This window comes from Myotis davidii, unplaced genomic scaffold (genome assembly GCF_000327345.1).
Source record: "Myotis davidii unplaced genomic scaffold, ASM32734v1 scaffold533, whole genome shotgun sequence".
In the NCBI taxonomy this organism is placed as follows: Eukaryota; Metazoa; Chordata; class Mammalia; order Chiroptera; family Vespertilionidae; genus Myotis; species Myotis davidii.
In genome coordinates this window covers 145,667-163,238 of record NW_006285996.1, presented here as the reverse complement: position 1 = coordinate 163,238, position 17,572 = coordinate 145,667, and the positions used below count along the sequence as shown (strand labels likewise).

At 41.2% G+C, this 17,572-nt stretch overlaps 1 protein-coding gene across 3 annotated transcripts in view; it reads right to left on the bottom strand.

Annotated features, from left to right (window-relative positions):
* Window positions 1–17,572, bottom strand: part of GTF2F2 (general transcription factor IIF subunit 2) — a 145,887-nt gene that overhangs the window by 120,498 nt on the left and 7,817 nt on the right. For all 3 annotated transcript variants that reach the window (XR_001512763.1, XR_001512764.1, XM_006757176.2), the window contains exons 2-4: window positions 16,087–16,160; window positions 5,112–5,130; window positions 3,829–3,973 (exon numbers count right to left, since the gene is read on the bottom strand). Coding sequence is in view for 1 of the 3 variants with exons in the window: in XM_006757176.2 (XP_006757239.1) it covers window positions 3,829–3,973; window positions 5,112–5,130; window positions 16,087–16,160 (238 nt within the window). In the remaining 2 variants the exon portion in view is untranslated. The remainder of the gene's footprint in view (window positions 1–3,828; window positions 3,974–5,111; window positions 5,131–16,086; window positions 16,161–17,572) is intronic.

The window sequence follows — 17,572 nt, the reverse complement described above, 5'->3', positions numbered from 1 at the left end:
ATCAGGCCTGCCTGCAGTATCTGCTGAGTTAGGTGAATCCCTCACCTGTAGCAACTCCACTTGAGCCCACGCTCTAGGCTTTAAGGCCCATCTCAGTAGCCCTCCTACTCGTTGTGGCCCAGAGTGTGTGGGGGTTCCACAGGGATGCATTGAAACAGCAAGGATGGACCGGCTCCCGGCACCCCACAATCAACTCATCACCAAAAGCTGTCAAAATTACTTCTATCTCAAGACCGGCACTCCCCTTGTATCAGTTCAAACCTATTCATCTCTAAACTAAATTATGAAGTTCAAAACTGAGGTTTCCGCCTTAGATTTAACTAGAACTATTTACTAGGTTTTAGATAGATATGACAGAGTATGACAGGTGAGAAAGCAAAGTGAATAATAGGACACTTGAAGGTGAGAAAAATGAATTTTATCTTCACTTTCTTTCCTCCTATTCATGCACACTTATTCATATACTTCAAGGTCCAGCTCAAATTTTATCTCCACTTTCGAAGCCGTTCCCTGTTCTTTCAGCCAAAGAGCATATTTTTTTTCTTCTTGTACATAACTCCAGTAGAGTACTTTCTATAGCAAATTAGTTTTTTTAAAACACTATTCTTATTTATTTTAATCCTCACCCGAAGATATTTTTCCATTGAGTTTTAGAGATAGTGGAAGAGAGTGGGAAAGACAGAGAAATATCGATGAGAGAAACACATCAACTGGTTACCTCCTGCATACGCCCTGACTAGGGCCTGGGCTGGGGAGGAGCCCGCAACCAAGGCACATGCCCTTGACAGGAACTGAACCTGAGACCTTTCAGTCCTCAGGCCGACACTCTATCCATTGAGCCAAACCAGCCAGGGCTATAGCAATTATTTTTTCACATATCAGTTGCCTTACTGAACAGAATCTAGTATTATTTTAGTACTGGGCCTAGCATCCATAAAAAAAGCGTAATAGGCTAATTAGACCAGACATCCTTCTGGACAAAGCAGGGGCTGTAAGGGCCGAGCCCCTTGCATGAATTTCATGCATCGGGCCTCTAGTTAAAAATATTGGTTGAAAAGAAGGAACAACAACTCTTAGTCCAGAACTGGTAGTTATAAGTAGAAAACCTAAGTTTGAACAAAAAGGTGAAAGAGACCCCTCCCCCCAAAAATGAAGTTATCTAGTTACCGATAAACGGTAGATAAAAATACTAAACTGAAGACCCGCAGGGGAAAAAAATAAAGGCCAAACACATAAATCATTTCCACTTAGCTAAGGTTAAAAAGATAGGGGTACTAGATGATAATGAAAATATTTAATAGAGAAATAAATTATTTAGAATTTCACAGAGAAATGTGGAGGTAGAAGAGGGCTAACCCAAAATAGAACTTAAAAATAAAACGTGTCACCCTGGCTGGGTGGCTCAGTTGGTTGGAGTGTCGTCCCATACATACATCAAAAGGTTGTGGGTTCAATTACCGGTCAAAGCACATACCTAGATTGTAGTGCAATTCCTGCTCAGGGCATGTATGGGAGACAACCAATTGATGTCTCTCTCTCACACATTGATGTTTCTCTCCCCCTCTCTCTCCCTTCCTCTTGCTCTCCAAAATCAATGAAAAAACATATCCTCGGGTGAGGATTAAAAACAAAAACAAAAAATGTTCTCTCAGATAGGCATACTCAAATTAGACACAAATTAGTTGTATGCATAAAATGCTCATGAAATAGATTGTTTTCATTAAGAAGAAAGCACTATAAAACATACCATCATCCCCTTCTAATCCCATCCCCCAACTAAACTCAAATACATAGAATTCAATCATTAGAAAACCTGACTCAAAAGGGAACTCTCAAAACCCAGCCCAGTATGATAGCAGAAGGAATTAAGTTATTAAAATTAAACTCAACACAACAGGAACTCTCCCTCCTAGGAGCACAACTGCGCCTTTCTCCTCTCCCTCCCTTTCCCCCAGGCCTGTTACCTTTGCCCCTCTCTCTCCTATGCTCTAAGGGCCACTTCTTTCACCTCTGTAACTTGTTTCCTGAGCCCATTTTTTCTACCACTCACTTCTTCTACCCCTGTGATGTCCTAAATAAAATTTCTCTTATTAAAATAAAAACAACACAATGAACTTAAATAGATTTTAATTATTCTTAGAAAATTCTGTTTTATAGACCTGTTGCACTATTAAAAAGAAAAGAAGAACCTAAAAAGTAATTTTTATAAGCAAATACAGTTGTATGCTTGAGGGAAAACATAAAAATATTCAAGATAATGCCTACCACATGTATATTTCAATGTAAAATAAACACTTAATGTAAAATGGCTGTTACTTATACTTTGACCGGTTCATGACAAACAAAAGTAACACTAGAGTGGTGGCTCTGAAGTTTTTTTTGGGTCACAGACCTCTCTGAAATTCCAATGAGAGCTATGGTCCTGTCCTGAAGAAAAACATGCAGATTATATATATATATAGACAGCATTTTAAATATGTCATAGCAATTACAGAGCCATGGAACTCAGTTGTAGAACTGATGACTTAATGAACAGAAATAGCAAACAAATGTAAGACTCCTCAGAAAAGAAAATAAACTTAATAATAAGTTAACAACTCTAGAGATTTTTTCTTGGTCATCCAATCAAAAATACCGAATATAAAAATCTCTATTGGCTGGATTTTATCAAGTGATATACACCCAAATAGAGCATGCTCCTGCCTTAAAATAACCTTGAAACCTAAAGTGTTTAAAAATAATACCTATTATTAACATTAGTAATAGTTATTGAGCATTTATTAAATACTGTATTGTCTTAAGTTTTAAGTATACTTATGTTTATACATAAATGTAAATCATTGTTATTCTCATTTCACAAATACGGAAATTAAAGTACAGAAAAGTACAAAGAATGTCAAATAACAGTGACACAAAACAGACATGATTAATGAGATTAAGAAGCAAAAAATTCCCTGATAGTGTATACCATCTAATAGCAACTTAGACCTGTATTTGGGTTAGCACAGTTCTACAAAGCAGAACATATTGTCCAAACTCCAGAAGAAGGATGACAATCTTGATCCCTTTCCATTTCTGGCAAGATAATCCTTATACCAGCAGTCGCCAACAGGTGGTCCTCGGACCACTGGTGGTCCATGAGGTCCGAAAGGTTGGCGACCGCTGCCTTATACCATATTCACTTTGAAGTATACTGTAACCAGAAATGTGAACAAAAAAATGTTCAGAAAGAGTATAACACAAAGTAAAGTGTTTATAAGATTAACAACGGGCCGAAACCGGTTTGGCTCAGTGGATAGAGCGTCGGCCTGCGGACTAAAGGGTCCCAGGTTTGATTCCAATCAAGGGCATGTACCTTGGTTGCGGGCACATCCCCAGTAGGGGATGTGCAGGAGGCAGTTGATCAATGTTTCTCTCTCATCGATGTTTCTAACTCTCTATCCCTCTCCCTTCCTCTCTGTAAAAAATCAATAAAATATATACATTTTTTAAAGTTATAGCTACTGAATATCAATTTACCAAAACAGGCAAGGATGACTTTATCCTCAAAACTCAGAATACTGTTTTTTCAACATCCTAGAAGACAGCTTGGTGCACCACATTTTTCCATCTGCTTTGTTCTATTTCTTTAAGCCCCAAGTGGAAATTAAACGGTTCAAATAACACTCAAAATTCATCAATCACGGTAAAGAGAAGTAGCATGATATGAATAACAGAAGTAGAACAATAGGTGGAACAGCCTTGGTAATGACCTTAGAGTGCATGTTGAGACAGAAAATCTATTCAACATGTACAGGAATCACATTAAATAATTCTATTCTCACTTACCTGAAGAGCTCTCAGTAAATACTGTTAATGTTTGTCCTCCAACACTTTGCAAGACAAATGGATGTTCTCTAGGAGCGCTGACTGAAGCTGGTTTTCCACCAATATCATGAATATTTGCAAGATCCTCATTCAAAGTAAATGACACCTAATAGACATATTAAGTAAAGCTTATTACAACAGACTTTTGTATTCAAAAGTACAGAAATTCTGGTAAGTCAAATAATTTTTTAAATGTGAATTTCTTCTAGTCATTTAAGCATTTTTTAAACCTCATCTAAAATTTTAATACTTAAGTCATAAAAAGAGATTTCCCACTTGTCAGAATAATGGGGCTAATCTACCATTATAGATACAAATAGCTTTCAAATGTTTTCTCTGGTCTATGGCTGAAGAAATTCTATTTCCAAAATAGGAATATAATGTTTACCCCTAAGTTCTTTGAGGTCAAGAGACCATGCCTTGTTATATTTATATCCTTAAAATGTATACATCTCCTAGACAGTGCCTGGCACAGAGAAGGAAAACAGTATTTACTGAATGAGTGAATATTTAAAGTAAATTAAGAAAGCAATTGTACTTGGAGGGGGAAAAGTGAGCTACTTAGAAAGCTTAAACATTCCAATAAACAGAGGATACATTTCTTTTGTAGGTCTTAATAACTACTGTGATTACATGGTGCTGTTTTATTTTTGAATACTTTAATAAGTATAACTGAATATTGGCAAGGATAATTTAATGTTGAGGGTTAGAAAAAAAAAGACATAGTACACATTCTTTCAAAATGATTTTTACTACATACTAGATCTCACCAAAAGAATATCAAATATTACATCGGAGAGACTTATAAACATAAAATACTGATCTCCCAACCACGGAGGAAGATTATGGAGTATTTATTAAATATCTCTCTGCTGTGTGCTCGGTAATAAAAAAATTATATCCTGGACTTAATGGGTCAAAATCTAAAGCCCTCAAAGATCCAAATCAAATGCCTCTGCCACATTAAAATAATGTTAAAATATTACTGAAGTAATACTAACTTTTGTAAATACTGAGAGGGGATATTTTAGGTCAAAGTAGAAAAATGCTAAGAAGGAAGAACTAGAAAGGAGCCCACTCATTCACACACGAGTGGTGTTTATACTACTATGTGTTCCTGACCATTAGCTACTAGTTTGATGTGGAGTTTTCCAGAATACAAACACCACCCTCTATTTGCTATTACTAATGCACAGTAAAATAATCTCATGTTTTAAATAAAGTTTAAACAGAAATAATCTTACCTCAGTCCTTCCTTGATTCCTTAAAGAGAAAAAAGGAAAAATTTTTATTTAAATTTCATGTTTTTTTCTTCCAAATTTATGCTGAAAATTTAAAGAAATAACACTACTGCATATTTCCATAAACTGTTATATTTACAGAGCTTAATATTTACCGATGGCTCTCCTCAACTATCCTATCCGTAATTCTATAAGAAAAACAAGTCTCATTAACCCCATATGAGTATTTTATAACTTTGTGTCACTTAACACTAATACAACCTGCCCTAATAATATGTTATCCAAATAATGATCTGATTACAATTCTTATCTTTATTTCTGAGAATTTTTTAGCATTCAGCAGCATGTGAATATATGTTTAATACAGATATGTTATTACTATTTATTCTGTCTAGCTGAAGATGTTTCATTTACCTAATAAAATCTTAAAGATCAAAATTAAATTTAACAATATTTAAAAATTACAAGCAATTTTCTACACTATAAAAACAATATATGGCCTGGCCTTTGTGGCTCAGTGGTTGAGCATCAACCCATGCATGAAGAGGTCAGATATTCGATTCTGGGTCAGGGCACATGCCCAGGTTGCAGGCTTGATCCCCAGTAGGGGGCATGCATGAAGCAGCCAATTGATGATATTTCTCTCTCATTGATGTTTCTATCTCTCTCTTCCTCTCTTCCTATTAAAAATCAATAAAAACATTAAAAAAGAAAACACCAAACAATATATGCCCATACATAAACATACAGACAAGTCAAAGGGAAGTTTTAAAATAGCCATAATTCCACTGTTAACATCTTGGTACAATAAATATCCTTCCAGACTATTTATGTGAATGACATGTTTTTAAATGTCTTTTTTACAAATCTGAAATCAATGTAGACTTTACATAAGAGCCTAATTTTAAAAAACATGTATTAAATTCCTACTATGTGCAAAACCCTAATATACAAAAACCCAGGGGTCGTCATGTCCTAAACGACTGAACAGGAGGCTGCGTGGGGCGACCAGGCCGGCAGGGGGGGCAGCGAGGGACAACCAAATGACTGGGCCCTGGGTCCTGGCGGCTGAAGGGAGCTCTGGGCCCTGGCTGGGGCGCTGTGGAACTGCAATGGGGGCGTGGCCGGCCTTCAAACTCAGGGCCCAGAGCTTCCTGTCGCCACCAGGGCTCAGAATTCCCTCTGGCTGGGGCGAGGCGACCGAAGGGAGGTTTGGGCCGGCCGGGAGGCTGAACTCTGGGTCTCCCGCCATCCAAGAGCAGCCGGCCTTCAAACCTGGGGCTCAGAGCTCCCTGCAGAAAGTGCTTCTGTTTGTTTAGTTCATTGGTTTTAAAAAAGATTACACTCCCACAAACAGGGTAAGAGAAAACTGTTCAACGCGCCTTCGGCAAAACGCAAACTTGCTGAACTTGAGCGACCCCTTCCCGGCATGGCTGTCTCGCGCTTTTCAGGGCACTTTTGAAGGAAGGAAAGGGATCTGGCGCCCCTATGGCTCTCCTGCGGGAACAGAGCTGGAAAAGCAAAGTTTCCCAAGGAGGTGGGAGCGCAATGGGGACTCTCCCAGCTGGGGGAGAGGCGCGCCCAGACGCCCCCTACACTCCAGGTCTGGGGCAGGGCACACGGGGCAGGACATCAAGTGGTAAAGGTCCAGCAGACACCCGGCCTGCAGGCCGCCTGAGGAGGGGTGTCAGATGCATGAAGGAAAGGAAAGGCTTAGCATCTCTGTCATGGCTTTGGTTTTCAGAATTCCCTGCTCCCCATCTGTTGGCTCCCTCCCTCTGAGGGGCGCTGTCGTCCTCGCATGGATGCATTGGAATACTGTATCTAGAGAGGATTGCCCCAATGTACGTATCCTTTTATCCAACGGTGAAAAAAATCCCAAAGAAGGAGACAGACTGCTGTCTGTTAGGCTTAAAAAAACCTAAAAGTGTCCAGCGAAGAGCTGAGACTTGGTTCTGTCCACACGTCTCAGAGAGACTGGATGAGGAATGGCCCGGCTTGGCCCTGACTTCACCCACTTATGTTACTCTTGAAGGTGTCTTTGCCACAATGTGAATAAACTGCCACCTTTTGGAATAGGGGCTCTTACAAAAGTCTGCATTCCCAACTTTTCTTGAAACAGATCTATGTTCTGCAGCTGTGTGGCCACCGTCCTGAAACCAGGTCCTGTCGCTAGGAATCAGGGGGGCATTGGAGTGAAACCCCTCCCCACCGCCGTGCCCTTTTACATTCAGGGATTGAGCTGAACTCACTTTGGGGGAGGCCTGGCAAGGGTGAGAGGGTCACAGATGGAAGGATGGAGAATGGAGAGGCGGACACCCTGCGTGGTCCCTCCCTGGGTTGGGTCAGGCTGATGAAGGCCAGCCAGTCCACCCCACAATTGGGTGAGATCGCATCCTCTGTGTCCACCTCTCATCCCATGGGCCCGGCCACTCCCCTCAGCTCTGGGCAGCCCTCTGCCCTCACATGCTGCTCACCCTAAATGAGAAGGAAGAGAGCAGTTAGCCCACAGACAACTACACAGAAAGATAGGGCTCACGGCTGGTGAGCACAGTGGCGGTGGCAGAAGCCTCTCCTGCCTCCGTGGGAGCGCTAAGGAGCAGTGAGCCGAGTGGTAAGGAGCAGCGAGCAGGAGGGCAGTAAGGAACAAGGGGTCCTGGACTGTGAGAGGGTGCAGGCTAGGCTGAGGGACCTTACCACCCCAGTGCTCGAATTTTGTGCACGGGACCTCTAGTATTAAGTATAATGTCTCTGTCTTCGGCCAGAAGAAGATATAAAAGCCATTAACATTTAATTAAGAGAGCCACAATGTGCCAGGATCAGAGGAACTGAGTGAGGGATGAGGTCAACAGCATAGGAGCATTCCAGTCTAAGAGAATAATCCATCTGAACACTAGAAATGAGAAGTAATCTAACACATTCTTCCAAACATCAATGCATAGGCTGCAGTCAAGTGGTAAAGAGACTCTTAGACCAGACTAAGGTATCCAGAATCTTAAGACAGACTTTACTGGAGGACTTCTCAGAGTCTTTAATATATTAAAATGCAATGTTAATCTTCTTTTTGTCGGAGAAGTATCTAGAATACAGGTGCATTCTAGAAATTTTAAGATTTCACATACGAATATGAATTTCCAGCTTCTCTTAAGATTTGACAGGTTTGGCAACAATGTACCCCTAATTCAGCTCTCAGTAAATACACAGATAGGCAGGCACTGAATTCACTACAGTCCCTTCCTATCACTCCAGAACTTGGCTTCTAGAAGCATTTAATTTAGCTTCCTTTAAGAGAGAGGCACTGCAGGCAAAGCCAAGGCAAAGATGTAGAAGGTACAGTACTTGCATAACGTTTACTGAATTAACTTGAGGCTAACGTAAAAACCCAGGTAAAAAGTAATGAAAGCTTGAACTGGGTAATGGTAGAAAGCAAGGAGGGTCGCACAGGAGCCAACTAGAAAAAGTTTCCACTGGCTAAATTCTGGACAATTTGAACATCAGAATAAATGATAATGATAACTGTAGCCCACTGAATAAAACTGGGATCCTTAATTTTATACTAAAATCCTATATAATACAAGCCCAGAACCAAACAGTGGAGCGACCAGAATGACCAGTCAACCAGTCGCTATGACATGCACTGACCACAAGGGGACAGATGCTCAAAGCAAGAACTGTCCCCTGGTGGCCAGTGTGCTACCATAGGGGGAGCGGCACTCAGCTGACCAGGATGAGCAGCTGTTCCTGATGCAAACCCTGGGTCAACAGGCAGGAACCCCGCTTCAGCCACAAGATTCCCTTATAAGAACCTAGTGGCCCGGTGCACGCAATTTGTTCACGGGGGGTGGGGGGTCCCCTCAGCCCAGCCTCCAATCAGGGACCCCTTGGGGGACATCCCTCTCGCAATCTGGGACTGCTGCCTCCTAACCGCTCACCTGCCTGCCTGCCTGTCTGATCGCCCCTAACCTCTCTGCTTGCCTGCCTGATCACCCTTAACTGCTCTCCCCTGCCGGCCTGATCTCACTTCTAACTGCTCTCCCCTGCCAGCCTGATCACCCCTAACTGCCTCTGCCTACCTGATCACTGAGGTCCGGGATGCAGGTGAATGGGATTCCTGGCTGGCAGGCCGCTGACAGCAAGCTATCCAATGGCCAATTCTGCGAGGCATGGGGCTCCCTCCTCCCTCCCGTCAGGGTCTGCTTTGAAGGCTGGCCACGCCCCCGATCACGCGAGACCAAATTCCACTGCTCCCCGGCCAGCCAGGGCCCACAGCCCCCTCAGCAGTCAGTGCTGGGTCAACGAGGCACCCGTGGGAGCTGGGGGGGGGGCGGGGGATCAAGAGGTCAGCAGTTCAGCCTGCTCGCCAGTCCCCGCCCACCTGAGCCTGCTGTGTGCGCAACCAGGCGTTCGGTCGTCCGTTTGGTCACTTTGAACATTGCGGACCCGGGTCTTTATATATAGATATTCTGGTGTTTACTTTTTCTTCAACTACCGTTGAGGAAACTGATTTGAATACAGCATTTCAAGTCACCTCTACTGAAGATCTTATTTTTAAGAGAACTGAAAGACTGGAATGAGAAAAACAAGGAACAGAGGTACTGGTCATGTACCCTAAGGAAGAGAGAGAAAAACACACACAAAATGTTCTATCTGTATGGGGCTTTGGGTGGCCCCTAGAGGGGTCAACAATGCCAGCTGATACAATCAAACTGGTACCACATGAAAGAACACGCGCACGCACGCACACACACACACACACACACACACACTTGTTAATATTAAGGGCACACACTTATTAATATAGTAGATGCAACTATGTAAACCATCTGCTTTAAACTAAGAGAGAAAAAGAGCTTGGAATATTCCTTTTCATTTCTTTTTTGTTGCTATTGTTAATTCTCACCCAAGGATATTTTCTCCCATTGATTTTTTTAAAGAGAGTTGAAGGGAGTGGGGAGACAAGAGAGAGAGAAACATCAATGTGAGAGAGACATATCCACTGGTTGCCTCCCATATGTGCACAGACTGGAATCAGAGATGGAGACTGCAACTGAGGTATGTGACCTCGACCAGAATCAAACTCACAACCCTTCAGTCCATGGCTGACACACTCTAACCACTGTGCCAAACCAGCTAGGACAAGCTTGGAATTTTCTATCAAGCAATGGTTGATAAAGAAAAACTGCAGCACACCCATTATTGCTTTTTTACCATGCTATCTTTAATATTACTAATATTACTTTAGTAATCAAAATAGTACTTAGGGTTTGCCTAGCTTTCCCAGAACCTTGGTTCATTTTTCTCTCTTTCTCATAACAGCCCCCTCCTCCCACACCAAAAAAAATTTTACATTCCTCAAACAGGTATTTTCTTTTTTTTTTCTCTCCCCTTGACATTCCCTTGGCCTCACCTACCCCCCAGTGTCTTATGTCCACTGGTTATGTTCACATGCATGCATACAAGTCCTTCAGTTGATCTCCTATCCCCCTTCCCGCCCCCCAACCCTCCCCAGCCTTCCAGCTGTAGTCCGACAGTCTGTTTGATGTTGCTCTGCCTCTGTATATATTTGTGTTCATCAGTTTATAATGGTCTTACTTATACATAAATGTGTGAGATCATCATCTGCTGATGGGCACTTAGGCTGTTTCCAAATCTTAGCTATGGTGAATTGTGCTGCTATGAACATAGGGGTGCATATATCCTTTCTGATTGGCGTTTCTGGTTTCTTGGCATATATTCCTAGAAGTGGGATCACTGGGTCAAATGGGAGTTCCATTTTTAACTTTTTGAGGAAACTCCAAGGTATTTTCTTTATACAGAGGTTTCAGAAATGCAATATTCATGGTAAAAAATCTATATATACAAAAGGCTAATATGCTAAGTGTGTGTCCGGGTAATCACATCACATAGCAGCACCCAGCTTTCTCTCCCTAGTGACTAGCCTCTTTGCAGTTTCTTCAGCCCAGGAACACAACTTGCTTTATAGCCAGGTGTTAACATTTCACACTGTAACCAAATGTCTGTGAAGCGTTTTCCCATGCCTCATTACATTTGATCCTCATAGAATTCTCCCAGCATGATCTACAATCATAATCTGCTTCCTGTTGATATTTACTGCTGTGTTGCTGACAATTACCTGAAAGAGAAGTTGGGGTGCTTCACTGGGCTGGAAGAAGTTTAGCTAAATCAGAAAGCAGGTCTAATTAAGCAAGTTTATTCTGTATCTACAAAAAGCTAAGATGACTCACACATGCACAATACATATGAAGCTCTCGCTGCCGCCAATCGCACACGTGTTTTGATCTGTCATTGTGAATTTGGTTGACATTTCTATTATAGAGAAAGGGCAAATAGTGATATTGAAATATTTCTTCTAATTAATTTACTTTCAATGTGCATGAATTCGTGCACCAGGCCATTAGTAAATAAATAAAAGTAAAAAAACAAAAACAAAGAAAGATCAGTTGATTTTATAAAGCATTTAAAGAAACTATAAGCTATTTCATTTGTCTGATAAACACTCTCTGAATTGGTTGGGAAGGCATTATTATCCACATTTTACAAACAAGAAACCTAAGTCTTAGATGTATAAGGCCCAAGGCCAAAGGTAATGATCGACAGCCACTTAGGACTAGGACCCAGGCTTGAGCTCTAGTGTGGTCATTTTATAATACTACGTGTTCATTATTTAACACATTGTTTGCGGGTAGCTTTTATCACGCGCTAACAGGTGGCGCGGGCCATTTTTGCTAATCTTTTTGCACAAATGGCAACGTTCAGTAAAATTACAATAACTTTAGTTTACGTATTTATACATTACCCGCCTTCTACCGCTAGTCTATAAAAAACATATTAATATGTGTCCCGTGCTCTACTACTACAGTCAACGTAAAACGTATAAATATGTTTCCCCATACAATGTGTTAAATACATTTTTCCTTTAGCCTGCCTTTTTTCAGTGACATACAATTCTGAGATTTTGTTGTATGGCTCCCATTTTCAGTAAAACCAATTATAAGATAGTCTGAAGTCTGTAACAAAAAGTAGGTAATTATCTGTATTACCAAAGATTCCAGAAAAAAGACCACCACAGATTTTGTTTAAAAGTATACATTCATTTTTATTTTAACAAGAGTAGAACACCTCACAAAAATGTGATTTATCTACAACTTTCCAGGAATATGTCCACTTTGTAAGTTAAATAAACAAATAATTTCCATATTATCTCACTGAATTCACATAAAAGGCCTACAAAACAGGCAATTTTAGGGATAAGGACCTAAACACAGATTACATGACCTATACAAAGTAAGTGAAAGAGCTGGAACTAGAACCTGCTCGAGTTTTCTAACCACTCAAAGGCCTGAATTCAAGCCTGGTTCCACTATTAAATATGTAGTGGGGTTTTTCTTGTTGTTGTTAATCCTCACCTGAGGATATTTTTTCCATTGATTCTTAGACCAACTGGAGGGGGGCGGGGGAAGAAGAGAAAAACATCAATATGTGAGAGGCACATCCATCAGTTGTCTCCTGCACATACCCCAACCCGGGCTGTGATTGGGCCTGCAACCTAGGTACATGCCCTTGACTGGGAATTGAACTGACGCTCTCCGGTTTGCGGGCTGACACTCTAACCACTGAGCTGGCTGGGTAGTTATATTTTCAGAAAAAAAGAAATTGCCTGTCTCTACCTAACCTTAAGAACTTTGGATATAATGCATGCCTGCTTCCAATCCATATCTTGTTAAAACAAAATGGGAGAGAAACATCGATGGCGGCCTCCTGGACGCCCCTTACTGGGGGATCAAGTACCCTTATTAGCAACTGAACCAGAGATCTCTTGGGAAGATGCTCAACCAACTGAGCAACACCAGCCAGGGCTTAAAGCATATTTTTAAACAAAAGTAAGATAAAGAACAAAATACTTAGTGTATAAACTATGTTTAACATCCAAAAATACAGCATTGCTCCTCCAAAGAACAAAATCCAGAGGCTGTCCACCAAATCCAAACTCCACAGCTGAATGGATTAATGAAGAAACTTTAAAAGTGACACCCTCTCAACCGCAAAAAGGTATAGTCCTTGCATACAAACAGTGGGTATTTTAGGCAAAAAAGATGTCCAGGTTATATACTTTTGGAGAAGCAGCAGAAAAAACCTATGCCTTAAAAATAAAAATGTTCACATTCTGTCCTGGCTGGGTAGCTCAGTTGGTTAGTGTCGGCTTGATATGCCAAGGTTGTGGGTTCGATGTCTGGTAAGGAAACATATGAAAAACAACTAATGAATACATAAATAAGTGGAACAACACATTTATGTCCCCGTCCCCGTCCCTGTCCCCCCCCGAAAAAGTAATAAATAAATATTTTTAATTAGAAAAAAATGTTCACATTCTGATTTTCTAACTATCTCACTTTTGGAACTAAAGAATAAAATAGCACCCTGGCCCTAGCTGGTTTGGCTCAGTGACTAGAGTGTCAGTCTGCGAACTGAAGGGTCCCAGGTTCAATTCCGATCAAGGGGACATGCCCAGGTTGCAGGCTCAGTCCCCAATAGGGGGCGTGCAGGAGACAGCTGATCAATGATTCTCTCTCATTGATGTTTCTCTCTCTCTCCCTTCCTCCCTGAAATCAATAAAAATATATTTAAAAAAAATAGTGCCGTGGCCAGTTTTTCTCAGTGATTAGAGATTGGGCCTGCGGACTGAAGGGTCACGGTCCCTGGCCCTTGTGGGAGTACATGCAGGAGGTAAGCAATCAATGTGTCTCTTTCACATCAATGTTTCTCTGTCTCTCCCCCTCCCTTCCATTCTCTCTAAAAAAAAAAAAAAAAAAATCAATGAAAAAATATCCTTGGGTGAGGATTAACAACAGCAAAAAAGAATAAAATAGCTATTATTACTAAGCTTGTCATAGCATTACTAAATTTGTTTTTTTTTTAATATATTTTATTGATTTTTTACAGAGAGGAAGGGAGAGAGATAGAGAGTTAGAAACATCGATGAGAGAGAAACATTGATCAGCTGCCTCCCGCACGCCCCCCACCAGGGATGTGCCCGCAACCCAGGTACACGCCCCTGACCGGAATCGAACCTGGGACCCTTCAGTCCGCAGGCCGACGCTCTATCCACTGAGCCAAACCGGTTTTGGCTAAATTTGTTTTTTTTAATATATTTTTATTGATTTCAGAGAGAAAGGGAGAGGGAGAGGATGATTAGAAAAGGCCTCACTGAACTAATACTAGCCTTGAGAATTCAAAGGAAGAGTGTTCCAGAAAGAAGGAACAGAGGAAGAACAATTACTAAGTTTAAGATGCTTCTGAGACATCCAAAAGGAAATATCAGAGTGGTCAGATATATGAGTCTTGGAGATCAGAGGAGAGGCCATACTTCAGATATCTTTAAATACAACCAGATATTCTATGAAACCAGATGAGACCACCTAAGAAGTCAGTCAAAGAGAGAGAAGAAAAGAACTAAACACTAAGCCATAGGGTCCTATAACAGTTAGAGACTGAGAGATGAGAAGAAACCAGCAATAGAGTCTGAGAAGGAACACCCAGTGAGGAAAGAGGAGAATCAAGAGAGTGGTGTCCCGGAAGTGAACTGAAGAAAGGGTTTGGGGATAGAAGTGATCATCTATGTTAAATTCTGTTAAAGGTCAATTAAGAGGGCTGCTAGTTGGCTGTTAGATTTAGGAATACAGATGTGGAAGACTACAAAAATGGACCACAAATTCTTGCAGTAACTCACACTACAAGGTGGAATCTATTGCTCCACCCTTGAAATTGGGCATCTCTGTGGGAATAGCCTTTGTGACTAGGGCTTCGGCAAACAAGATGCAAGAACAGACTTGCAAAGTGCTTGGGGATTGGGGTGTCTTCTCTTTTGCTTTCACCACCATGTGAACAGGCATGCTGGAGATGAAATACACATGGCCACTGCCCCAGCTGACAACAAGCCAAAGACAAGACACAAGTGAGGCCATTCTAGCCAGGAAAATTAGCCAAGCCAGCCATAACCAGAACTGCCCCGAAAAATTATAAGCAAATAAAATGGTTTTTGTTCTAAGCCACTACATTTTGGGGTGGTTTGCTTTGAAGCAAAATCTTGATAAAGAAAAGGACACTGGTGATAAAACAGAAGCTGTTTCAAAGCAGATATGGAAATCTGGCTAGAGTTAGATTAAGAATGAATGGACAGAAAGAACACAAGGCCTCTGGCTGCCACTGGCTGAGCTTGGTAGGATTCCCTTTCTAATAAGGCCATTTTCTCCACCAGGAAGCTACGCTGTTACATTGTTTACCAGGTATTCCCTACCTGTAATGAAGAAACTTTAAAGTGACACCACTTTAAACTTTGTGGCACAATGGCAAAATCCTTCTACTAAAGAACTTAATTTGACATATCCAGTTATGCCAATCCAAGTACACCTTCCCACAGGATGTGGAAAGGATGGAGAAATGAGGGAATTACATATTCTGCTGCTTTACTGCCTATAAATTTTACCAATAAATCTGACTTTATATTTACACCTGTCAGTAGGGGGGCAGTGCAAGTGTGTTTGTGCATTTACCCGTGTGCACACATGGCTCTCTACAGGGCATCTAACCATCTCTTGACTAACTTCGACAGGCTCATTACATCTCATTTTCCAGGTAAAATTCTGGAAAGGAGTGAAATTCCATGTTTTTAAAAATAAATTTCAAACCGAATTCCTAAGAATGACAATTTTTAAAAATATATTTTTAGTGATTTCAGAGAGGGAGGGAGAAGAAGAGATAGATAGAAACATCAATGATGATATAGAATCACTGATCGGCTGCCTCCTGCAAGCCCCCTACTGGGGATAGAGTTCATATATTTAAAAAAAGAAATCAATAAAATATATTTTAAAAAAGAAAATAAAAATAAAAAATAAAAGCACTTATGAAAATTTTTTAAACAGCTTTTTAAAATGTCAAAAATATATAAAGAACTTACTTAGCAATCCGCAGTTTCCCAACTTCACCTCTTCCAGGGGCTTTAGCCCACTGCTGTGACAAATATTTAGGAACCTAAAACAAAGTAAAATACTAATAAGACTACATTTTGGACACTAACAAATCTTTTTTTTTAAATAATTATTTATTGTTGAACATATTACATATGTCCCCATTTCTCCCCCATTAACCTCCTCCAGCCTGCCCCCCGCCCCACACCCAGACCTTTAGCTCCTATTATGTGTCCATGGGTTATGCGTATATGTATTCAAGGTCTTTGGTTGATTACCTCCTACCCGCCCAGCCTCATCCAACTTCCCTCTGAAAGTCCAAACTCAATTCCATGCTTCCATGTTCTCTGGATCTACTCTGTTCATCAGTTTATTTTGTGACTTAGATTCCACATATGAGTGTGATCATGTGATACTTGTCCTTCTCTGACTTATTTCACTTAGCATGATACTCTCCAGGTCCTGCCATGCTACTAAGTAATCTTTTTAAACATAAAATGATATACTGCGTCTATTTTACTTTCTGCCTGTAATAAATAATCATTAGTATCAAACTCTCGTTATATGTTTTGCACTATAAGGATATTAAGATAAGAAAGAAATTACTTTAGTTCTCAAAGAGCTTGAAGTCAATCATCAAGTTGGTGACACAAAACTAACAGAGATCAAAGAACTTAACAATAATGAAGTATTAACTTATGTCCCAACTAAGTCGAAGTTCAGAGATGAGAAAGGCTACCAGAAAAGACTTCTCAAAGAAGCATAAGATGGCGGCATAGGTAAACACCTGAAATTGCTACCTCGCATAAACAATTCAAAAATACAACTAAAAGACAAAACAGACATCATCCAGAACCACAGGAAGGCTGGCTGAGTGGAAATTCTACAACTAAAAGGAAAGAGAAAAGCACACTGAGACTCAGAGGAGGTGCAGAAGTAAAATGCAGAAGTACAGAGGTATTTGCAGAAAGGGATGGCAACTGAGGGCACAGTTGTCTTTTTCAATCGGGAGGGAGACACAAGCTCCCAACGGTGCCAACTCCAGTTCTGGGCAAGTCTCTGGGGACCCAGACACATACGGGAAAAAACTGGACTGTCTAGCATTGGGCGGAACTCGAGGGCAGCTTTCTCTAAGAAGTGCTTGCAGATATTACCTCGGGACACTGAGACCCGGGACCTCTTAGAGCAGGGCTGAGGACCAGCCATAGCTGTTTGCTCTGCCCTGTTGATTCCCTGAGAACCCGCCCCACCCAGGCTGTGTGCAGAGGCTTTTGCATATGAATGACCTGGCCCTTTGCAATCTAAATTTACCTAACGAACTGCAGTTGGGTCAGAGAGACCCAGAATATCCAAAAGAGGGCCCAAGGCCCCACAGCAGCTTGCACTGCTTCACAGCTGGGCCTCATCTGGGCACCTCCAAATCCCAAACAAAGAACAGGAATCTGCAGATCTCTCTGTAGCTCCTACCTGCAGATC